At 47.7% G+C, this 18,703-nt stretch overlaps 1 protein-coding gene across 15 annotated transcripts in view; it reads left to right on the forward strand.

Moving 5' to 3' along the window:
* Positions 1-18,703, forward strand: part of Tiam1 (TIAM Rac1 associated GEF 1) — a 344,338-nt gene that overhangs the window by 276,738 nt on the left and 48,897 nt on the right. For all 15 annotated transcript variants that reach the window (XM_052157908.1, XM_052157899.1, XM_052157895.1 and 12 more), the window contains 3 exons: positions 5,631-5,712; positions 11,913-11,999; positions 16,491-16,715. In XM_052157908.1, the coding sequence (XP_052013868.1) occupies positions 5,631-5,712; positions 11,913-11,999; positions 16,491-16,715 (394 nt within the window). The remainder of the gene's footprint in view (positions 1-5,630; positions 5,713-11,912; positions 12,000-16,490; positions 16,716-18,703) is intronic.

Here is an 18,703-nt window from a genome sequence, read left to right on the forward strand (position 1 = left end):
GTCAGGCCCTGTATACACCAGGTTGTGTGCTAGTCAGGCCCTGTATACACCAGGTTGTGTGCTAGTCAGGCCCTGTATACACCAGGCTGTGTGCTAGTCAGGCCATGTATACACCAGGCTGTGTGCTAGTCAGGCCATGTATACACCAGGCTGTGTGCTAGCCAGGCCCTGTATACACCAGGCTGTGTGCTAGTCAGGCCCTGTATACACCAGGTTGTGTGCTAGTCAGGCCCTGTATACACCAGGTTGTGTGCTAGCCAGGCCCTGTATACACCAGGCTGTGTGCTAGTCAGGCCCTGTATACACCAGGCTGTGTGCTAGTCAGCCCTGTATACATCAGGCTGTGTGCTAGTCAGCCCTGTATTCACCAGGCTGTGTGCTAATCAGGCCCTGTATACACCAGGCTGTGTGCTAGTCAGCCATGTATACATCAGGTTGTGTGCTAGTCAGGCCCTGTATACACCAGGCTGTGTGCTAGTCAGGCCCTGTATACACCAGGCTGTGTGCTAGTCAGCCATGTATACACCAGGCTGTGTGCTAGTCAGGCCCTGTATACACCAGGCTGTGTGCTAGTCAGCCATGTATACACCAGGCTGTGTGCTAGTCAGCCATGTATACATCAGACTGTGTGCTAGTCAGCCATGTATACACCAGGCTGTGTGCTAGTCAGGCCCTGTATACACCAGGCTATGTGCTAGTCAGCCATGTATACACCAGGTTGTGTGCTAGTCAGGCCCTGTATACACCAGGCTGTGTGCTAGTCAGGCCCTGTATACACCAGGCTGTGTGCTAGTCAGCCATGTATACACCAGGCTGTGTGCTAGTCAGGCCCTGTATACACCAGGCTGTGTGCTAGTCAGGCCCTGTATACACCAGGCTGTGTGCTAGTCAGGCCCTGTATACACCAGGCTGTGTGTTAATCGGGCCATGACTTTAAAATGTTTATTACTCATATATTATTGCTATGAACAAACATTTTTTAGATTACTTATTTTACTATCTTATGTATATGAATAAGACTGGAATCACAGACAGTTGTGAGCCTCCATGTGTGTATGTGTTATAATTAAGAAAATACCCTTAAGTACACAGGTACCAATGTGTTTTCTCTCACCCTTTACAAAGGTCTCTGGCCCAGGGATCCCCAAGGAAGCAGTTCCCAGGGTCTTGCTTACACCAACTCCTCCATCTTACCAAGTTCTCGAAGCTTCTTATGTTCCAAGCAGCTTCTATGCCTGATGAAGCTTCTAGATCCCTTCCCAGAGTAATGCTTGCAGTCACATGACATAGGATATATAGACTTTCCCATGGCTTAGTTATAATAGGATGCTTAGCAAAAATCAATTTTAAATGATAGATAGCATGTTATGAGCTCACTAAATTATAAAACTTAGCAGTAGACATAGTAGCTCCTGCCGCTTGGAAATAGTGGCAGGTATAAATAATACCCTGAGGTATTAATAGCAACTGGGATTGATACTGAGGTGGCTTTAATATTCATGATGAAGTCACGAGCACTCTTAGAATTATGTTCCCTGTGGCCTATGCGCATCCACGGTCAGAGAAGATGCTGGACAATCTTCTGTAAATGTTCTGGGTATCTTTTTCTTTCTCTCCTAAGTTCTCAGGCCCCTAGAATCATCTCGGGTCCCTGGTTTGGGATCCCTGCTTTAGATCATTCCTCTGGGTGTGGCTCGTGCCACGGCTGGGCCTGTCTGAGCACAGTGTGCTTTCTGAGAGCATATTTGTTTTCTGGCTCTTTTCTGAGAAGCGGCAGGCTACACGGGGTCAATTAGCTTTGCTATCTCACCTGCGTGCTGTGCACTGCCCTGCAGGAACCTGTAGGCGCCTCGAACCATGTCCTCATGTGTGATTCCCCCCACCCCCCAAATACTTAATTCTGTCCCATCAATAGCAGAGAGAGTCCTGGACCTGGAAGATCTTGGAGGTTGATGAGTATTCATGTGAGTGGGCAGGGAGTTCTCTGAGTTTCTACCAATAGTCATTGTCTGCCTGCTTTAACTGATTACATTAATGTAAATGATACCCATTTGGCTATTTCTTCATGGCTAGATAGTTGTTGGAACCAGTCCAAGGAATGGTCGCAAACCTGGGCTTTAGTCTGTAGAGACAATAGCTTTTCAGATCTCACAGTAAATGAGTTCTTATTAAAATGACGGGGGAATAAAATGTGCAGCCAAAATTGATTATTTATTCATTCATCTAGCAAATATTTACTTAGCATTTTTGTGCCTAGCATAATCTCTGCTCCTCACAGGGTATGTGCCAGAGGCGGAGGAATCCTGTTTCTAGAGGAGCCTCTATTCAGGTTCACAGAAATGCATGTAAAAACCTGTAACCGCAGCAGGTTTTGAGGCTTGGCAAAGCAAGATGTTAGGGCAAATGGGGAGAGAGGCACAGGCGCTGACATGCTCGGGTGTCCCCTCGGAGTCTGGGGGTGAGGAGAACGAGGCGTGAGTCTCTGGTTTCAACATAGGTCTGGGAGGAAAGGTCAGTTGGTAAAATCCCTGCCACAGAGTGTGAGCTCTACTCCAGTGTCCTGGTAAAAGGTGGAACAGTGACAGGCACCTCTAATCCCTGTGCAGGGGGCAGAGGCAGCAGGAGCTCAGAGCTGACTGGCCGGCCAGCTTGGCTGAACTGGAGAACTCCAGGCTCAGTGAGAGTCGCCATTTGATAAAATTTGAAGGGAGGGTGGTTGTGGAAGACACTAAACATCCATCTCTGACCTCCACCCACATGTGTGCACACACATGCATGTGCGTGTGTATGGACACACGTACATCTACATGTACAAAAGAGAGGCCAGGAACCTGGCTCTGTGAGGTGGGGAGGAGGCAGCTTACCAGGCTGTCCTAGGCCGGAAGGGTGAGATGAATGGCGAGGATAGCCAAGAGGGTGGAGTGCTGGACGTGAGGCTGCTGGGCAATGGAGGCTGTGCAGACCGAGTTCAGAGGAGAGGGGAACCCGGCAGAACGGACCTTACATGGGACCTTCTACATCTGTGGACTCATCCAGTTGTAGACTGAGAGTGTTCAAAGGTAGCACAGAAGCAAAAGGAAACTGTTGTTTCTTCTCTATAACACGTACAGAACAATGTACAGTGTGAGGGCCTTGACTGTAAGATAGAGAGATGGATGGATGGATGGATGGATACATCCATATGTATATATGGATGGATGTGTGTGTATATATATATATATATATATATATATATACGTAGATACATACATAAATAGGTAGATACATAGATAGATATATAGATAGATACATAGATAGATACAGATACATATATAGATACATAGATGCAAAGATACATAAATAGATAGATAGATACATAGATAGACTTCCTCAGTTCTTATTCCTCACTTAATACAAAATGAAAACAACCCTCCAATCATTTGCATTGTATTAGGAAGGTATCAAGTGCAGTCTAAAAATGATTCAAAGCCTGTGTAATCTGGTGAGCATAGCTTTTATGCAAATACTGCACTGTTTCCCAGAAGAGCGTTGAGCATCCTGGGTGTGGGTATTCTGGGGTCCTGGAGGTCCTGAAGCCAGTCCCGTGAGTTACCTAGTAATGACAACAACTGACCTCTTTTGTAACAGCCTCCTTGAGGTTGGTGCATGACGAATACACCATAGGACACCGGACAGTGGGCAGGCAGACTCCCTGCTGGCTAGAGTTCTGTGGCTGAGATCACAGGGCATGGTGGCCCAGGCTGGGGCGGCCAGGGGAGACAGGGAGATAGACAGGACATGATTTCGCGAGAACCCAAGCATCTGGTTAGTCAGAGCGGTGTTAAAAATCTCACGATCTTTTTCATCTAGTTTTTGAAAGGGACCAGGGAGAAATGCTTCAATAGTACTTTTAAATGTGGGACTTCAATATGTGAGCCACTTTCCTGTGCATAAAGTGTCTGGCTCTCGAGTTTCCTAGCCTAGATACCGTGGTTTCAGAAAACACATTTTCAGACTCAAGATGTTTCCTGTATTTTTTGAGTTTTTTGCTCACCCTGGCCTCAGTCTCCATCAGTACACGAGTGAGCGTGTGGCCCTCAGGCTGCTTCGTGTGACACCAAGACAGTGGACACAGTGGAGAGCTGAGATTCTTAGCAGGTATGCCACCTGCTGCCTGCAGAGATGGTCAGAACTAATGGGAGCATACTGCCCCCTAGTGGGAAGGACTGGCTGCCACACACACACACACTTAAAGAAAAATTACCAGGACTCAGCCTCAGCAGGGATGAACTCTGTTGTACTGAGTGAGTGTGGTGCCGTCCTTCCTGCTGTGCCTTGTCAGCTTTATTTAAATAATGCAGTATTTGTAATTGTAGTGACTATATTTTCTGATCCTTAAATCACTATCGCTTCAGTCTTCTAATTGGTGAATTTAATTTTGCGAACCGTTTCTGAAGTGTCTAAATAAAATCATATTGAATTAAGCTCCCCGACACCCAGGCTGTACTGCCAGTGTTCCTATCACCAGCCCCAATCACAACTGTGTCATAGTATACCGAAGAAAGAAACCCGTGTTTTCTTCTTGACTGAATAAAATGGCTTCCTGAAGAGTCGGGGCAGGGGTAGCCATCACCAAGGGCTTGGCTTCAGTGCCTCAGAATGAAGTTCCTATCAAATTCTATGACTCAAGATTTATTTTCCTTTCAAGATCAGTAAGAGTTTGCATGTGTCTTTGCTCTTATGTCTTCATATTTGGATTTCAGCTTTAGGCTTTTTACCTAAGAAGGTTCACCCTCTTGACCTCGGGCCTCTTAGGGTTTCACAAGTTGGCCTGGGAGTCACCATGGTGGGACAGAGAACTGGGGCTTGCAAGACTGCATTCAGATACTGCCCTGCCTATCCTGGCCTTATAAATGTATTAAATGTATAAATGTATTAAAATACTTTCTTGACAGCCTTAGCCAAACCCCTGCCCCATTTGTGAAATGGACATTGTAATTGTCCAGGTATGGGAATTTCAACACATAGTTGAAATTCATGTCTTATGAGATGAGGTCCAGGTATATGAGACTGCACTGTCAGTCTATTTAAACAACATTTTCTGGCGTGTGAAGTACATTCTATACTATGTTGGGTTTCTAGATAGTTGGTTGATTTGTATACTCAATTTTCTAGCTAGTTTTGTATAGTTAAGCGGCTGACAGAGAGTCTCGCCATCCAGACAGTTTGTATCTACCAGTTTATGCTGATGTGGATTTCCTCCTGTGGAAGTGCTGTGTGAACGTGCAGAGATGCCTAGGACTGTGAGGGCGTTCACTCAATGTTTATAACCCCCTTTTGATTTTGACAAGTCCCTGCCCCTGCACTAGAGGGTTTAATGACTGGGCATTGTGTTTCAGGTCTGTGAGGAGTTTAGGGTGCTCTATAGAGGGAGGAGCACGATGAGGGAATGTGGTGAGAAGCAGTACGGTTTCTAAGCATAGCTGATCATGGTGATGAGAATTGTAGGTTTCTACTCCATAAAAAGACTGATGCAACATGTATTCTTGTTTAAGTATCAATTATGAAAAAATAAATGTACAGAATGCTGATCCGTCCTAGGAAGCTCTTTGTGATGGGATCCTCATCAGCTCCCTCTCTCTGATTTGCAGCTTTACAAAGAAATTGAAATCTGTCCAAAGGTCACCCAGAACATCCACATGGAGAAGTCAGACACTGCCGCTGATAATTACGGTAGGTTCTGCTCATCTTTGGTCTTGGGTGTTTGTGCTTCCAGTTAAAGCATTTCATCTGTAAACAGAAAGCGCACACACTTACAATTCAATAAGAAGCCTTTGGGGCCTGTTTTAAACACACATCTGGCTCCCGAGCGCGCTGGGAAGTGCAGCTGAGCTAGGAAAGAACTGCTATCCCTGGCTCTGGGAAGAAAGCTTCTGGCCTTCAGTCTCTAACTTGAATCAACCGGATTCTGCTGGCCCAAGGGGCAGGCAGAGGGGCCACAGAGAACACCCAGGGGTTAAGAGCACGCTGCTCTTAGAGGAAGCAGTTCGGATCCCAGCACCTTGAGGGGCTTACAGCTGCTTTGAACTCCAGCTCCAGGATATCCAACACCCCTTCTGGCTTCTGTGGTGCCTGCACTTCTGAGTAACACACACACATACTGGTTGGGGTGAATAGAAAGATAGATACATTTTTTTTTTAAGCAGGAACTGGGCATAGGAGGAGTGGGTTACCTTATTTTCTGTTGTCTTAACAACGAAGGAAATGCCCATTCCTTTATCTTGCTGGTAAACAGGCACCGCCTTACCTTTCTCCACAAGGAAAGTGAAAAGCACTTAGTTTGTTGTTGTGGTGGTTCCTGAGACCACTGTGGAGTTGTGTGGTACATAGTGCTCCGTGGTGGCTGGGACTTATTACAGTGAAGTAACACAAAGCAAAACCGAGGAAGACAAAGGGACAGGCAGAGAGTGTGGAGACAGCAGGCTCAGGTCTCCATATTGCTCTCCCACTGGATGACAGGAGAGACCCAGTCCCCAGAGTCAGAGTGCGGCAACATGGAGTCCGTGCTGCTGTTGGGGAGCTTGTCGATACTCAGTCTCAGGCCCTTCTGGGACAGCAAGTCATCTAAACACCCGCAGCCTGTCACACCAGAATCCTAGACTCCCAGAAGGAAAGCAGGCACTCCCTCCGAATTACATGCTTGTACTGTTTAAACATGCAAGCAGCGTTAGTGTTGGCAGGTTTCCCTCAGACTTGTGCGGATCTTTCAAAAACAAACAAACAACAAACCAACCCTCACAGACCTGCGTGCTGTGTCACACTTTCCTATATGGCTGTCTGTACTTGGCTGTCATTACTGATAGCATTAGCCATGCTGGCCTTTCCAGCATTTCCGGCCCACTGCTGTTGGAGGAATTAGCACTTGAAGACAGGAGGTGGGGATCTGGAGAGTGCTGTCTATGGTAGGAGCCACCAGAGCCCAGCGCCCCAAGTCTGACATTTCCCTCTCACACTCCCCTGGCCAAAGACACTATTATTTGTTGTTGTTTCTCCAGAGCCAGGCCTGGGGCAGCTGCCATCTGAGATGAGCCTGTGGCTTTGCAGAGGAAACAGAGGAACCTGAGAGTTAGGTCTTACTCAGTGACAGTGACAGCTCTAAGCAAATCAGTCACCTACTTACAAAGGGGCTGATGTGTGTGGGCCTACTGTGTGCTGGAAGGAGCTTGCAGTTCCTGGTGGAATGGCAAGACCACTGCTTACATGTATTTGAGATCTATTCTCTGAATGCAGGTGTTAACCTTTTCATGTTTGAAAATCCCCAAAGCCTCCACCAGGCAGCCGGTGGTATCATACTCCTTCTGTATCTCCTGCCGCGGGCAAATATCCTCCTCTCACAGCGCTTGTTAGAGAATTGTGGTCTAATAAATAGAACCCGAGTTGTCTCTCTGGCCACTTCCAGTGCACCTTCACGCCATTTACTGTTTGACCCTCCCCCACCCCCAACCAAACACATCAGAAAGCCGGGAGGGCATTCTCAGTGGCAAAGAATTAATGTTAATAAAGGGCTTCATATGCAACAGAAGTGTGACCTCCGTGACGAAAGCCATAATTGGTGGCACTGGCGTAAACAAGGGCCTGCTCCTGCAGGCTTGGGTGCTTCCTCTGTTTGTACTTGATTTCTGTCAAGTGGGAGTCAGCCAGTGAGGATCTAGAAAAGTGAGTTCCCAAGCTCTTAGACTCTTGGTCTACAACTGAGTGATCTGAGGAACATAGAAATAGGCACTCGGCACCGAAACGCCCACACTGGCCTCTGTTTACCTCAGGGGATGAGTTATAAGATGTTCCACCAGGCCTAACAGTAGAGATGGCACAGAGCTCTCTGTCCTCTTCTTTCTTTTTCTCTACACAGCATATCAATAATGAAGTTTATTTAAAAAAAAAAAAAAAAAGAACAAAAAAAAAACCGTGTGTGCATTTTGCCCGTGTATTTATCTGTGTACCGTGTGCGTGCCTGGTGCCGTCCATTGGAGGCCAGAAGACGGCGCCTCAATTAAAGAGACGGTTGTGAGCCACCACATGGATACTGAGAACCAAACCTGGATTCTCTGGAAAAGTAGCCAGTGCTCTTAACCACTGAGCCACCTGATAAAGTTGAACTCGTCAGGGAAACACATCGGGAATAACCGCAATGAATCATTATAAAGAACAGTTGCAAGAGTGAATTATAATCAGAGTTGAGAATGGGTCCTTATAGCCACAGAAGGTGAAGCTGTGGCTGTAGGCGCTGTGCTTTAGAGACGTTTGAGGGCTCAGATGGAGGTTTGAGGCCACCAGCACTTTCCTATAGTTCACACTCCATTGCTTGGAGGTCGAGGCGGCCAGATGGAGGAGGTTCAGGGTTGGGGGGGGGGGGGGGGGCGATAACCACGTGATACTCGTTCCTGAACTTTACCCTGAGAATCCCTGCTGCATGAGGGTGACCTCAGCTACGCTGGTTTTTGGGCTCCTGGCAGAGCAGCAGCAGCAGCAGCAGCAGCAGCAGCAGCAGCAGCGTATTGGCAGGGAGGAATGAAGGCTTCTCGGCCTTTTGGCTAAGATCAAGTGTAGGAAGGAATGAAGAGTCCCTGTCATAGTTACTTTTCTGGTTGCTGTTAGGAAATACTCTAGCAAAAGCGACCCAGTGGGAGGAGGGTTTATTTCAGTTCACAGCCTGAGGGTGTGGTCCATCATGGGGATGGTGGGCTGCCGCAGTCTGAGGAAGCTGGTCCAGTTCTTTGGAAGTGAGGAAGCAGAAAGCAGTCACATTCAGCTTCCTTCCTCTTGTGGCACGGATAACCCAAGCCCAGAGGATGCTGCCCCCGCCCCTTTAGTTTGGATCAGCAGACTTTAATTAACCCAGTCACACCCAGTCTCTTAGGTGATTCTAGCTCTTGCTAACGTGACAATGTTGACCTTCACGGCTTAAAATCCTGGCTGCTTCTGTAGCCCCTACCTTAGAACTCTCCAGGCATCTCAGTGCACTTCCAGCCCTGATGCCAGCCGGGTGTAGCTTTCCCTTACATGTGAGCCCACATGTATGCAGGCTCTTAGAACACACCGACACAGGACATCTTAAGAGTATCAAATGCTGCTTTCATATAGTTCACACTCCATTGCTTGGAGGTCGAGGATGGAAAAGATGATCTAATAACTCAACTGGCTGAATACATTTTTGGATTTTGGTTTTTTTTTTTTTTTTGGTTTCTCTGTGTATCCCTGGCTGTCCTGGAACTCACTCTGTAGACCAGGCTGGCCTCGAAATCAGAGATCCTCCTGCCTCTGCCTCCCAGAGTGCTGGGATTACAGGCGTGCGCCACCACTGCCCGGCCTCTGAATACATTTTTAAACAGTAACAGATGGGCCGGGCGGTGGTGAGTCCATGCTTTTAATCCCAGAACTCAAGAGGCAGAGGCAGGCAGATCTCTGAGTTCAAGGCCACCCTGGTCTACAGAGTACGTTCCAGGACAGCCAGGGCTATACAGAGAAACAGTAACAAAATAAAACTGAAAGAGGAAACACTTGGGAGTTTCTCTCTTCGTGTCAGCCCCTAGGTGACACTCAGGGCTTACTGTAGTATTAGCTCAGGGTCCATAATCCTTAGACAAAGCCCAGTCCAGTGCATTCTCTGAGGGAAGTGCACAGGTCAACAAAGCTACAGTTTTTCCCTTCTTGCAGGGTACTTCTGATGCTATTTTAGTACTTAGTATTCTAGTAGTAGTAGTAGTGGTGGTGGTGGTAGTAGTAGTAGTAGTAGTAGTAGTAATAGTAATAGTATGTATACACACACACACACCATATGGTGTGTATATATACATATATATATGTATATATATGTGGTGTATATATAAAATATGTATTATATGTTTAGTAAATACATTATTTACTAAAATATTTAGTATTTTAGCTGTGATGTCATCCTTATGGTGTGGGCGTCTGTACTTGAATAGCTATTTTATCCCAGACCTAGTTTTGAATTCTCCATTGCGTATTGTGTTGTGATTCCCTTTGACCGTGGTTGTCAGTGTGAGGGATTTCCTGGTAGTTCATTAAATCAGCCATGGTCTAGTCTCTTTCCTTCGTCTTAATGACTTCCTCTTGTAGGTCGATAGGCCACTCATCACTCATAATGCCTTCCTGCTTTTACAATGGCAACCTCCTCATTGTTGGGTACTTTAGTTTGATATTGAATGATCTCCTGCTCCTGTTGGCAATCATTTTGGCCTTTATTAAAGTTCGCTGAGATTAGAGTGTTCCTATCCTACTGGAATCCTTGGTTGACTGGCCGTAAGAGCATGTTCTTCATTCAGCTAGAAGCAGTGTCCCCTTTACACTCGCCAATGTGGGACACAGTTACACAGACCTCACTGCAATGCCTGTGCCGTCCAGTGGCGCAGGCTCCAGCAAGAGGCAGTCCTCTCGTCCTGTCCCTACAGAGTTAGTCTGTGGGATGCTGTGTGCATTTGTAAAGTCTTGTTATCCTGGCGTGGTCTTTGGAAAGGAGGCTGTGCCCAAGATCCCTTTGTTTGCTCTGCTCACAGTCAGAGGTTCCCCACCAGCTTGAGGACTTGAGTGTGTTTCTCGTGCCTGGATTGTGCACCCAAGTACCTGGTGCAGGACTTCCTAGTTCACTGCAGGGCTCAGGCTGGATGGATCTCCTGCCTCAGTCACTCCTTGGTTAGCAATCTCTCAGCACCAGGAACTGAAGGGACCACTGTGGCCAACAGCTTCAGAGCAGCCTCTGTCTTGGTCTTGTCTGCCAACTAAGCAGGCTGGTTCTCCGCCCCTCTCATTAGCAGTGTAATTGTCTGCGGCCCCTAAGAATGAAAATCAAATTAATAATATAGGGAGGATAAGAAGTTCTGTTCTCAGGGGCTGGAGACATGGCTCAGCAGTTAAGAGCACTGACTACTTTTCCAAAGGTCCTGAGTTCAAATCCCAGCAACCACATGGTGGCTCACAACCATCCTTAACAAGATCTGACACCCTCTTCTGGAATGTCTGAAGACAGCTACAGTGTACTTACATATAATAAATAAATAAATTTAAAAAAAAGTTCTGTTCTCTGTCAGAGAGTCACAGGACTTGGAGAATTAGCTGATGCTAATTCTGGTGGGCCTCCTTACCCACACAGGGACTTCCTAGTACCATGAACTCAACAGAAAATTCAGCTTTCATTTTGACATTGCTTGAAAGGTCTCTGTGACTCTCTGGCATCCATCCTTACAATAGGTCTGTCTGTCTGTCTGTCTGTCTCCTATTTTTTTTTAAACATTTTCTTTTCCCCTCAGCATTGGTTAACTATTTAATATTCTGATAGTCACTAATGAAATATGAGATCAGTTAACCACGTTCCAGTATGAAACGGTATGTATAAAGCGAGTTTCAGAACGGGAGAGGGAGTTACAGTAGTGTCCACACAGCAGTACCTCTGTGTGGCAAGCACATGTCATACCCAGGGACCATATATCCTAAGATAGAGACTGGATAAGGAAAAACAAAACAAAACAAAACAGGTGAGGGGCCCTGAGGAGCTGACCTGTCTGCCTGGTTTGTGCCGGGAAGGACAGGGTGGAAAAAGCAAGTCCCTTTACCAGGAAACAGGTGAGATGTACCAATGTCCTTCTGTTTGCACTGGCGGGCTAGTGTGAAGGATGGAGATTAATGGACTTAGTGATATTTATTTTTATAAGTAGTTACTTTTAGAATGATCTAAAAATACATCCTCCCACCCCCCCAACCCCCATGCTGTGTAAAAACAATATGAACAACAGGAAAAAAAAATTCCAAAGTGTAACTCAAAACATAGCTGTACCTCTGTGCTCACAGCAGGTACTTCCTGTTGTCGGCTAAGCCTTCAGAGCTGTGAGCCCCTGCTTCTGTCTTGTGACCCGCAGGGTTTTTGCTTTCTTCTGTGGACGAAGATGGGATTCGAAGGCTCTACGTGAACAGCGTCAAGGAAACCGGGCTGGCTTCCAAGAAAGGTAAGGCGGAGCGGAGGTGTTTGTTTCTGCCATTTTGTTTTGCTTTTTTAGGTTTTGAGACAGGGCCTTGATATGTAGCCAAGGCTGTCTTGGAACTCATGATGTGGCTCAGGCTGGTCTTGAACTCATGTTCTTTATGCGTCAGCCTCCAGTGTTAGGCTCTACAGACAGGCCAGCCCCTCCTCCCCCTACCTCAGTGGCCCTTGTTTATTTCAGTTTCCCTTTCCTACTGCAAAGTTCTCTTCTAACTACAGGGCTTGTTCTCTATCTTAGGAAGAGCTCTGGGGCCTGGAGGAAGCAGAGCTTTGGTCCCCAGCGCCTAGAGGCCTGACCTGAACCTGTAGCACCCCCAGAAGTGGCTTTTCCACTCTGTCACTTCCTGGAGAGTCTGCAGAAGTTGAATTTCCATTCAGCCTCCTTGACTCCGCTGTCAGCTCTCTCCTTTTGGCCCTGCAAGAGCTTAGCATGCATTCCAACTGCCTTGAAGCCCTGTGCTCCATCTTTGTATTCTCAGAGTCCCTTCTCAGCCTAGTTAACCATGGTCTGGGCACTCTCTGTCCGTAGGCTGTACATCTGTGGATTCTACCAAACTGAACACTGAAAATCTTCCGGGTCATGGGGTGTTAAGAAAAAGTTATGTAGCCGGGCGGTGGTGGCGCATGCCTGTAATCCCAGCACTCTGGGAGGCAGAGGCAGGCGGATTTCTGATTTCGAGGTCAGCCTGGTCTACAGAGTGAGTTCCAGGACAGCCAGGGCTACACAGAGAAACCCTGTCTTGAAAAAACCAAATCCAAAAGAAAAAAAAAAAGAAAGAAAGAAAAAGTTCTGTAAATACTGAGCGTGTGTCCCCCTTGGTCCTTGTGATCCCTCCCTAAGCAACGTCATGTGGTCAGCCGTTTTCATTGCATCTGTGCTGTCTTAGGTATTACAGGCCACTCACTGATGATTTAAATGCGGCTATCCACAAATATGGCTCCACCCTGTCCACCCGTGGATGTAGTCAAGGGCCGTCCTGGAATCCTTCTGCTGAGGGTACCAAGAGAAGATGGAACCCGTGCACTCTGTTAGCATTAGGATCCCTGTAATAAAATGAACGAACAGTGTGGTTCAAAAGCTCAGAAAATTTCCCTCCCACGGTTCAAGGGGCTGGAAGGCTGAAGTCAAGGTGTGGAGAGGATCAGTTCCTTTCAGAGCCTCGGGGAGGAATTTGTCAGATGTCTCTTAGCTCTGGTGACTGCCAGCCTTCCCCAGCCATCCCTGGTTTGCAAGCTGGCCTTCCCATTTTTCCCTTGTACCCAACACAAGGCAATTTCTCTGTGTCCCTAGCTTTTCCAGTCTCCGTGCGCAGACAGGGCAGAGGTGAGATTGTGAGGGAACCGCTTATGTCCTAGCTGCCACAGGGGAGAGCCTCCTTTATGTTCCCTGTGTGCTGTCTGCACCACAGGCAGTCTGGGGACCAGAGCTTGCAGGGGCGCTGAGCCTGGCTCGTCGCCCTCCAGACCCGGTGACTGATCTTATCACTTGCAGCAGGATGAGCACTGCTGGCGGGGGCAGGGGTGGGGGATCTTCTGGCGTTAGTCACATCCTGTTTCTTTGAGAACCCCGATGCCTGATGGAAACAGATGTCTCCACGGCACTCTACACAGGGCAGGCAGTGCCAGGATGAGGCACTGGGGCGCTAGGTCTAGCAATTAAGGAAAACACACATCCCAACACACCCCCTTCAAGCGTTCTGAGTCCCAACCATCCCCCTTCCCAGATTCCATCTGCTCCTGCAGTTCAGTTTGAGTCTGTTGTCCAGTCAGCCTGGGATACCTGTAATCTGTGAGTTACCTCCTTCCCCACATTCACAGAGTCCAAGTTCTTTGACCACCCATTAGTGTGTAGACTGGAACTCTGACTGATTTGTGGAACACAGCCTAGGTGCCTGCATCCCGGTTAAAATGACCAGAATCTGATGTTGACAAGAATGCCCAGGGGACCGCTACCTGGCTGCCTAGGTGGAACCGAACACCCGGCGCACAAACACACCCTTCTGTTTCCTCTGTCTGCCGGCTACACTGGGCTCTGCCTCTTCCATACTGCTTCTGGACCCCTTGTGCCCGTTCCCACCCATTGCTCTTCACACACAGGCCACTTGTAGTTGGGCCTCGTGTTGGCTGCTCTTGCAGAACTGGCTCTTTGTGCCTTTGTGTGCCCTTTGACCCTTCACCACCACCACCACCCCGCCCCCCAAATCAAGGCCCTGTTCATTTTGGACTGCCATTCTCGTTTGGAGATCATAAAAGGGCCATTTATCATTAGCCAGTATTTTCACGATGGCCTCACAAGACATAGCCAGGATGAGAAAGGCAAACACCATCTTACTCCAGACAGTGTGGATGCTACATATAGGCTTCTTTCCTTCCTTCCTTCCTTTCTTTCTTTCTTTCTTTCTTTCTTTCTTTCTTTCTTTCTTTCTTTCTTTCTTTCTTTCTTTCTTTCTTTCTTTCTTTCTCTCTTTCTCTCTTTCTCTCTCTCTCTCTCTCTCTCTCTCTCTTTCTTTTCTGTCTGTCTGTCTTTCTTTCTTTCAATATTTATTCGATTGTTTATTTATTTATTATTTATTATATATACAGCATTTTGCCTGCATATGTGCCTGTAGGCCAGAAGAGGGCACCAGGTCTCATTATAGAGGGTTATGAGCCACCATGTGGCTGCTGAGAATTGAGCTCAGGACCTCTGGAAGTCTTAACCTCGGAGCCATCTCTCTAGTACCCTAGATAGTTTTCATAGTCAGTTCTCATTTCCAGGGTCAGTCGGGGATGAATGACAACATGGAGAGCCAGTGTCTACTGAGTATCTTCAGGCTCTTCAGGGCCTGTTCAGTGTCTGGCCACATGATTAGCTTCATTTCCTCTCTCCCTCCCCATTTCTTACATAAGACACTGAGGCTGGGGTGACTCAGTAACAGCCAAGGGTCACAGAGCCAGGCTATGCCGCAGCTGTGACAGACATGATGCAGGGAGATGCTGTAGACTACTGCTAATGGCCCCCTCTCCTCTCTGCTCATCCTGAGAAGAACTCGCCCTGTGTTGTCTTCCCAGTGTTGCCACAACAAACCACTGGAAGGTGGGTGGCTTATAGCAGCAGCAGTTGATGTTCTAGAGAAGCCAGTCAAGGTTTCACTGACCACTCTCCCCTCTGAGGGCTCTTGAGAGAAACCTCTCTGGTCTCATCCAGTTTCTAACGGCGCCATCCATTTGTGGGCTTGTGGCTATAACACTGAGGGGCATAGGGCCCAACAGACAGAAAATCCAACGTCTCATGGTTCCAACAGCAAAGATACTCCTTCTATGGAAAATGGCACTCTTAGATGTCAGATCAGGGACATAGTTTTCAGAGGCCAACACTGACCTGGCCACTACTCTTACCCTGCTGAGTGCCTGAGTCTTCCCTCTGAAAAACTTCCTCAGGTGCCTTCTGGCTTTCCAATCTTTTTACTCTAATATCCTGTATATCTAAATTATAGGTATTTGAATTGTTTTAAGGAAAGATCAAAGCCAGTCACGGTGGCTCACACCTATCATCCCAGCTCCTGAGAGGCTGAGATGTTCACAGTCAGACTGGGCCATGTAGTGAGTTCCAGGACATCCATGCACACATGCACACATGCACACATGCACACACACACACACACACACACACACACACACACACACACACCCCAAAACCAACCACCAACATTTCATATATTGAAATTTTTTATTTTCTGTTTAAATATTATACTGCTCTAGATTTTTACCCAAAAGCAAATTGTTTAGGGCTAAAGGTTAAAGATGCACTTACGGGGAAAATGCAGGGGAGAGTTTTAACAACTGCATTGGGTTCTGTAAACTGTCATCTCTATACGAATTTGAGGGTCCAGAAACAGCAGCCTAACTTATAGTGATAGAAAAAAGCAACTTCCTGCATTTTAGTTCCATAAAAATGATCAAGAGATACAAGTGCGTACAGTACGCTGATGTGTGTGTCCTGGGACCAGCATCTTGGAGAGTTAACCAGAATTGGCACTTGAAAAGGAAGATTGGCAGATGTTTAGAACACACTGAAGGATTAGTGATTGTTTGGGTGATTCACCAGCCTCAGAAGAGAAGGTCTAGAGCCCTGGCTCTCCACCCGTGGGGCATATCAGATGTCTAGCAAGTCGGATTCTTATGTTACAATTCACAACAGTAGCAAAACTACATTTATGAAGTAGCAAGAAAGCAATTTTATGGTTGGTATCACCACAACACAGGGAACTGTATTCAAGGCCCAGAGCATTAGGAAGGTTGAGAACCAGGGCTCTAGAGCCTTCTCTAACCCATGTGAACACGGCAGCCTGCTCAGAGCAGCCCTGGTCTGTGAGACTCATAGCAGGAGAGCTGGGCATGCCCCTCCTGACAGAACGTCTAAGTTGTTATGCTCTGGTTTGTGTGACATTAAAACTTTTCCATCACGTGTTGGCAGGCCTGAAGGCGGGAGATGAAATTCTCGAGATCAATAATCGTGCTGCTGGCACCCTGAATTCATCTCTGCTCAAAGATTTCCTCTCACAGCCCTCCCTGGGCCTCCTGGTGAGGACCTACCCTGAGCCTGAGGGAGGAGTGGAACTCCTGGAGAACCCCCCACACCGAGTGGACGGCCCTGTGGACCTGGGCGAGAGCCCCCTCGCCTTCCTCACCAGCAACCCAGGTATGCTGTGCCGAGGGCTGGCTGCACTTCCCACAGCCATGCCCTGCCCGGGGAGGTACACCGCGTTCTGCCCACCTCAGGGCTCAGGGCTCGCTCCTGCAAGCCCTGGTAGTAGTGAGCAAATCTCATAGCCAGCCCTGCGCTTCCTGTTGACACTTCAAAGGGAAAGAGAAGGTATTTTTGTTGTGGAATGTCCGTTTTGCTGCAAGTCTGCTGTTCCCACTCAGAAGAGCTCTGTTTCTTTTGCTCATTGTCATCTTGGAGGGAGGTGAGTGCTGGGAGCTCGCCATTTCATGGTTGCAGGTAGAGACGGGATCACATCAGATCCTGGGATGCTGAATTCTACTCTAGCCTTCTCTGTCTCTCTCCTTGAAATCTGCTCTGCCTTGCTCCTCTTCCTTTGTGAGAGAAATTGGATGCTTTGTGAGTAAACTTGTCCAGCAGGCGTTTGGTTGGCTTGGTTCCTGTGAATATAAATTGGGTCAGTGGAAACCCTGCCCCACCCTGCCCAATCCAGGACCCTTCCCAGTTTCTTCCCTGCGCCTTCTGGTGCTCATTCTGATGGAAGCAGCTCGGGTGCCTCCTGCCTCCCTAGGACCCCCACAGAGTTAGTGTGAACCCCTAAAGGGGTTCTATAACCCTCAGTGTGTGTCTGTGGGCTGCAGCCGTAGGATGCTATTCGCTGTCTATGCTGGATTGGTTTCTAAATTTTACTCTTAACAGGCTCTCACTTGGTAGCCCGGTCTGGCTTGGAATTCCCTGAATAGCCTAGCTTGGTCTCGAACCAGGGATTTCCCTGCCTCAGCTTTCTCAGTGCTGCAATGAGAGGACAGTGTCCCCATTGCCTGGCTCGTGTGATGCTTGCCTTCCTTGCGTGTTTGTGTGTGTGTGTATGTATGAGTCTGTGTGTCTCTCCTGCTCAAGTGTCTTGTTTTCTGAGAGCGGGTATCTTTTCTTCATCCTTACCTTCCACTTCTTTGGACTTAACTTTCCTACTGAACACAGTGCAAGCCAGTGGGCAGAGGGGCTGTGCGGGCTGTGCTCGGCTCTAGGTTGGCTTGCTAGTGTTGGTTTCAGAATTATTTTCTCTTCATCTTGTGTTTTCAGGGAGATGGAAGAAGCTTGAGGCAGTGGGAGTATCTCATGTGAGCAGGGTGGTGGTGGTGGTGGTGGTGGTGGGTCTCTAGTTTCAGCATCTGTCTGGTAGGGTTAGGTTTAGGATTAGAGTTGGGTTATGGTTGGGGTTGGGTTAGGGTTAGGGTTGGGTTGGGTTAGGGTTAGGGATAGGGTTAGGGTTGGGTTGGGTTTGGGTTGGGGTTGGGGTTGGGGTTAGGGTTAGGTCATCATCACTGTCAGATTATATTCCGCAGTGCCTCGCCATTGTCAGATTATATTCTACAGCTTAACCCCACGATCACTGATGGTTTTGTTTAGCGGATTTTGGAAGAGTTTGATAATTTGAAGCCTCAGAAACTTGATTGTGTTTGATTGCTGTTAACCCCTAGGACTGCCAGGTCAGAGTGGTCCTCACATTTCAACGGCATGGAGAATGCCAAGGAAAGAGAGGGAATGAAGACCACGGAGGCTGTCCTCTCAGATGGCCACAAGGTGGCACTTGTAATCCTACCAAATAACCTCTGTTCTGAGACCAAATGGACCGCGTGGAAGTGTGATTAGAGAAGTTTACGGATCTGGGGAGCAGACACACACGACAAGTGTGTGTGGCCGTGTTTGGATTAATTCCACCAGTGTCAGTTCTGTTGTGTATAGATACACATTCAGAACTACAATATTATAATCCACAAACAGAAATTGGGTCACCGCACCTGATTTTGAGTGACTCGGATCCTCCTGTTCACACATTGGCTTGAGTTCTCTCCCCATCTCAGTGGCAGACTGAGTGGTGGGGTGGTAGGGGGCTCCAGGTCTGCAAAGCCAGAGAGCACTGTGCTCTGGCCCCTTAGAGACAGCTTCCGTCCTTGTGTGAC

The sequence above is a fragment of the Apodemus sylvaticus genome, chromosome 15, assembly GCF_947179515.1.
Source record: "Apodemus sylvaticus chromosome 15, mApoSyl1.1, whole genome shotgun sequence".
NCBI lineage: Eukaryota > Metazoa > Chordata > Mammalia > Rodentia > Muridae > Apodemus > Apodemus sylvaticus.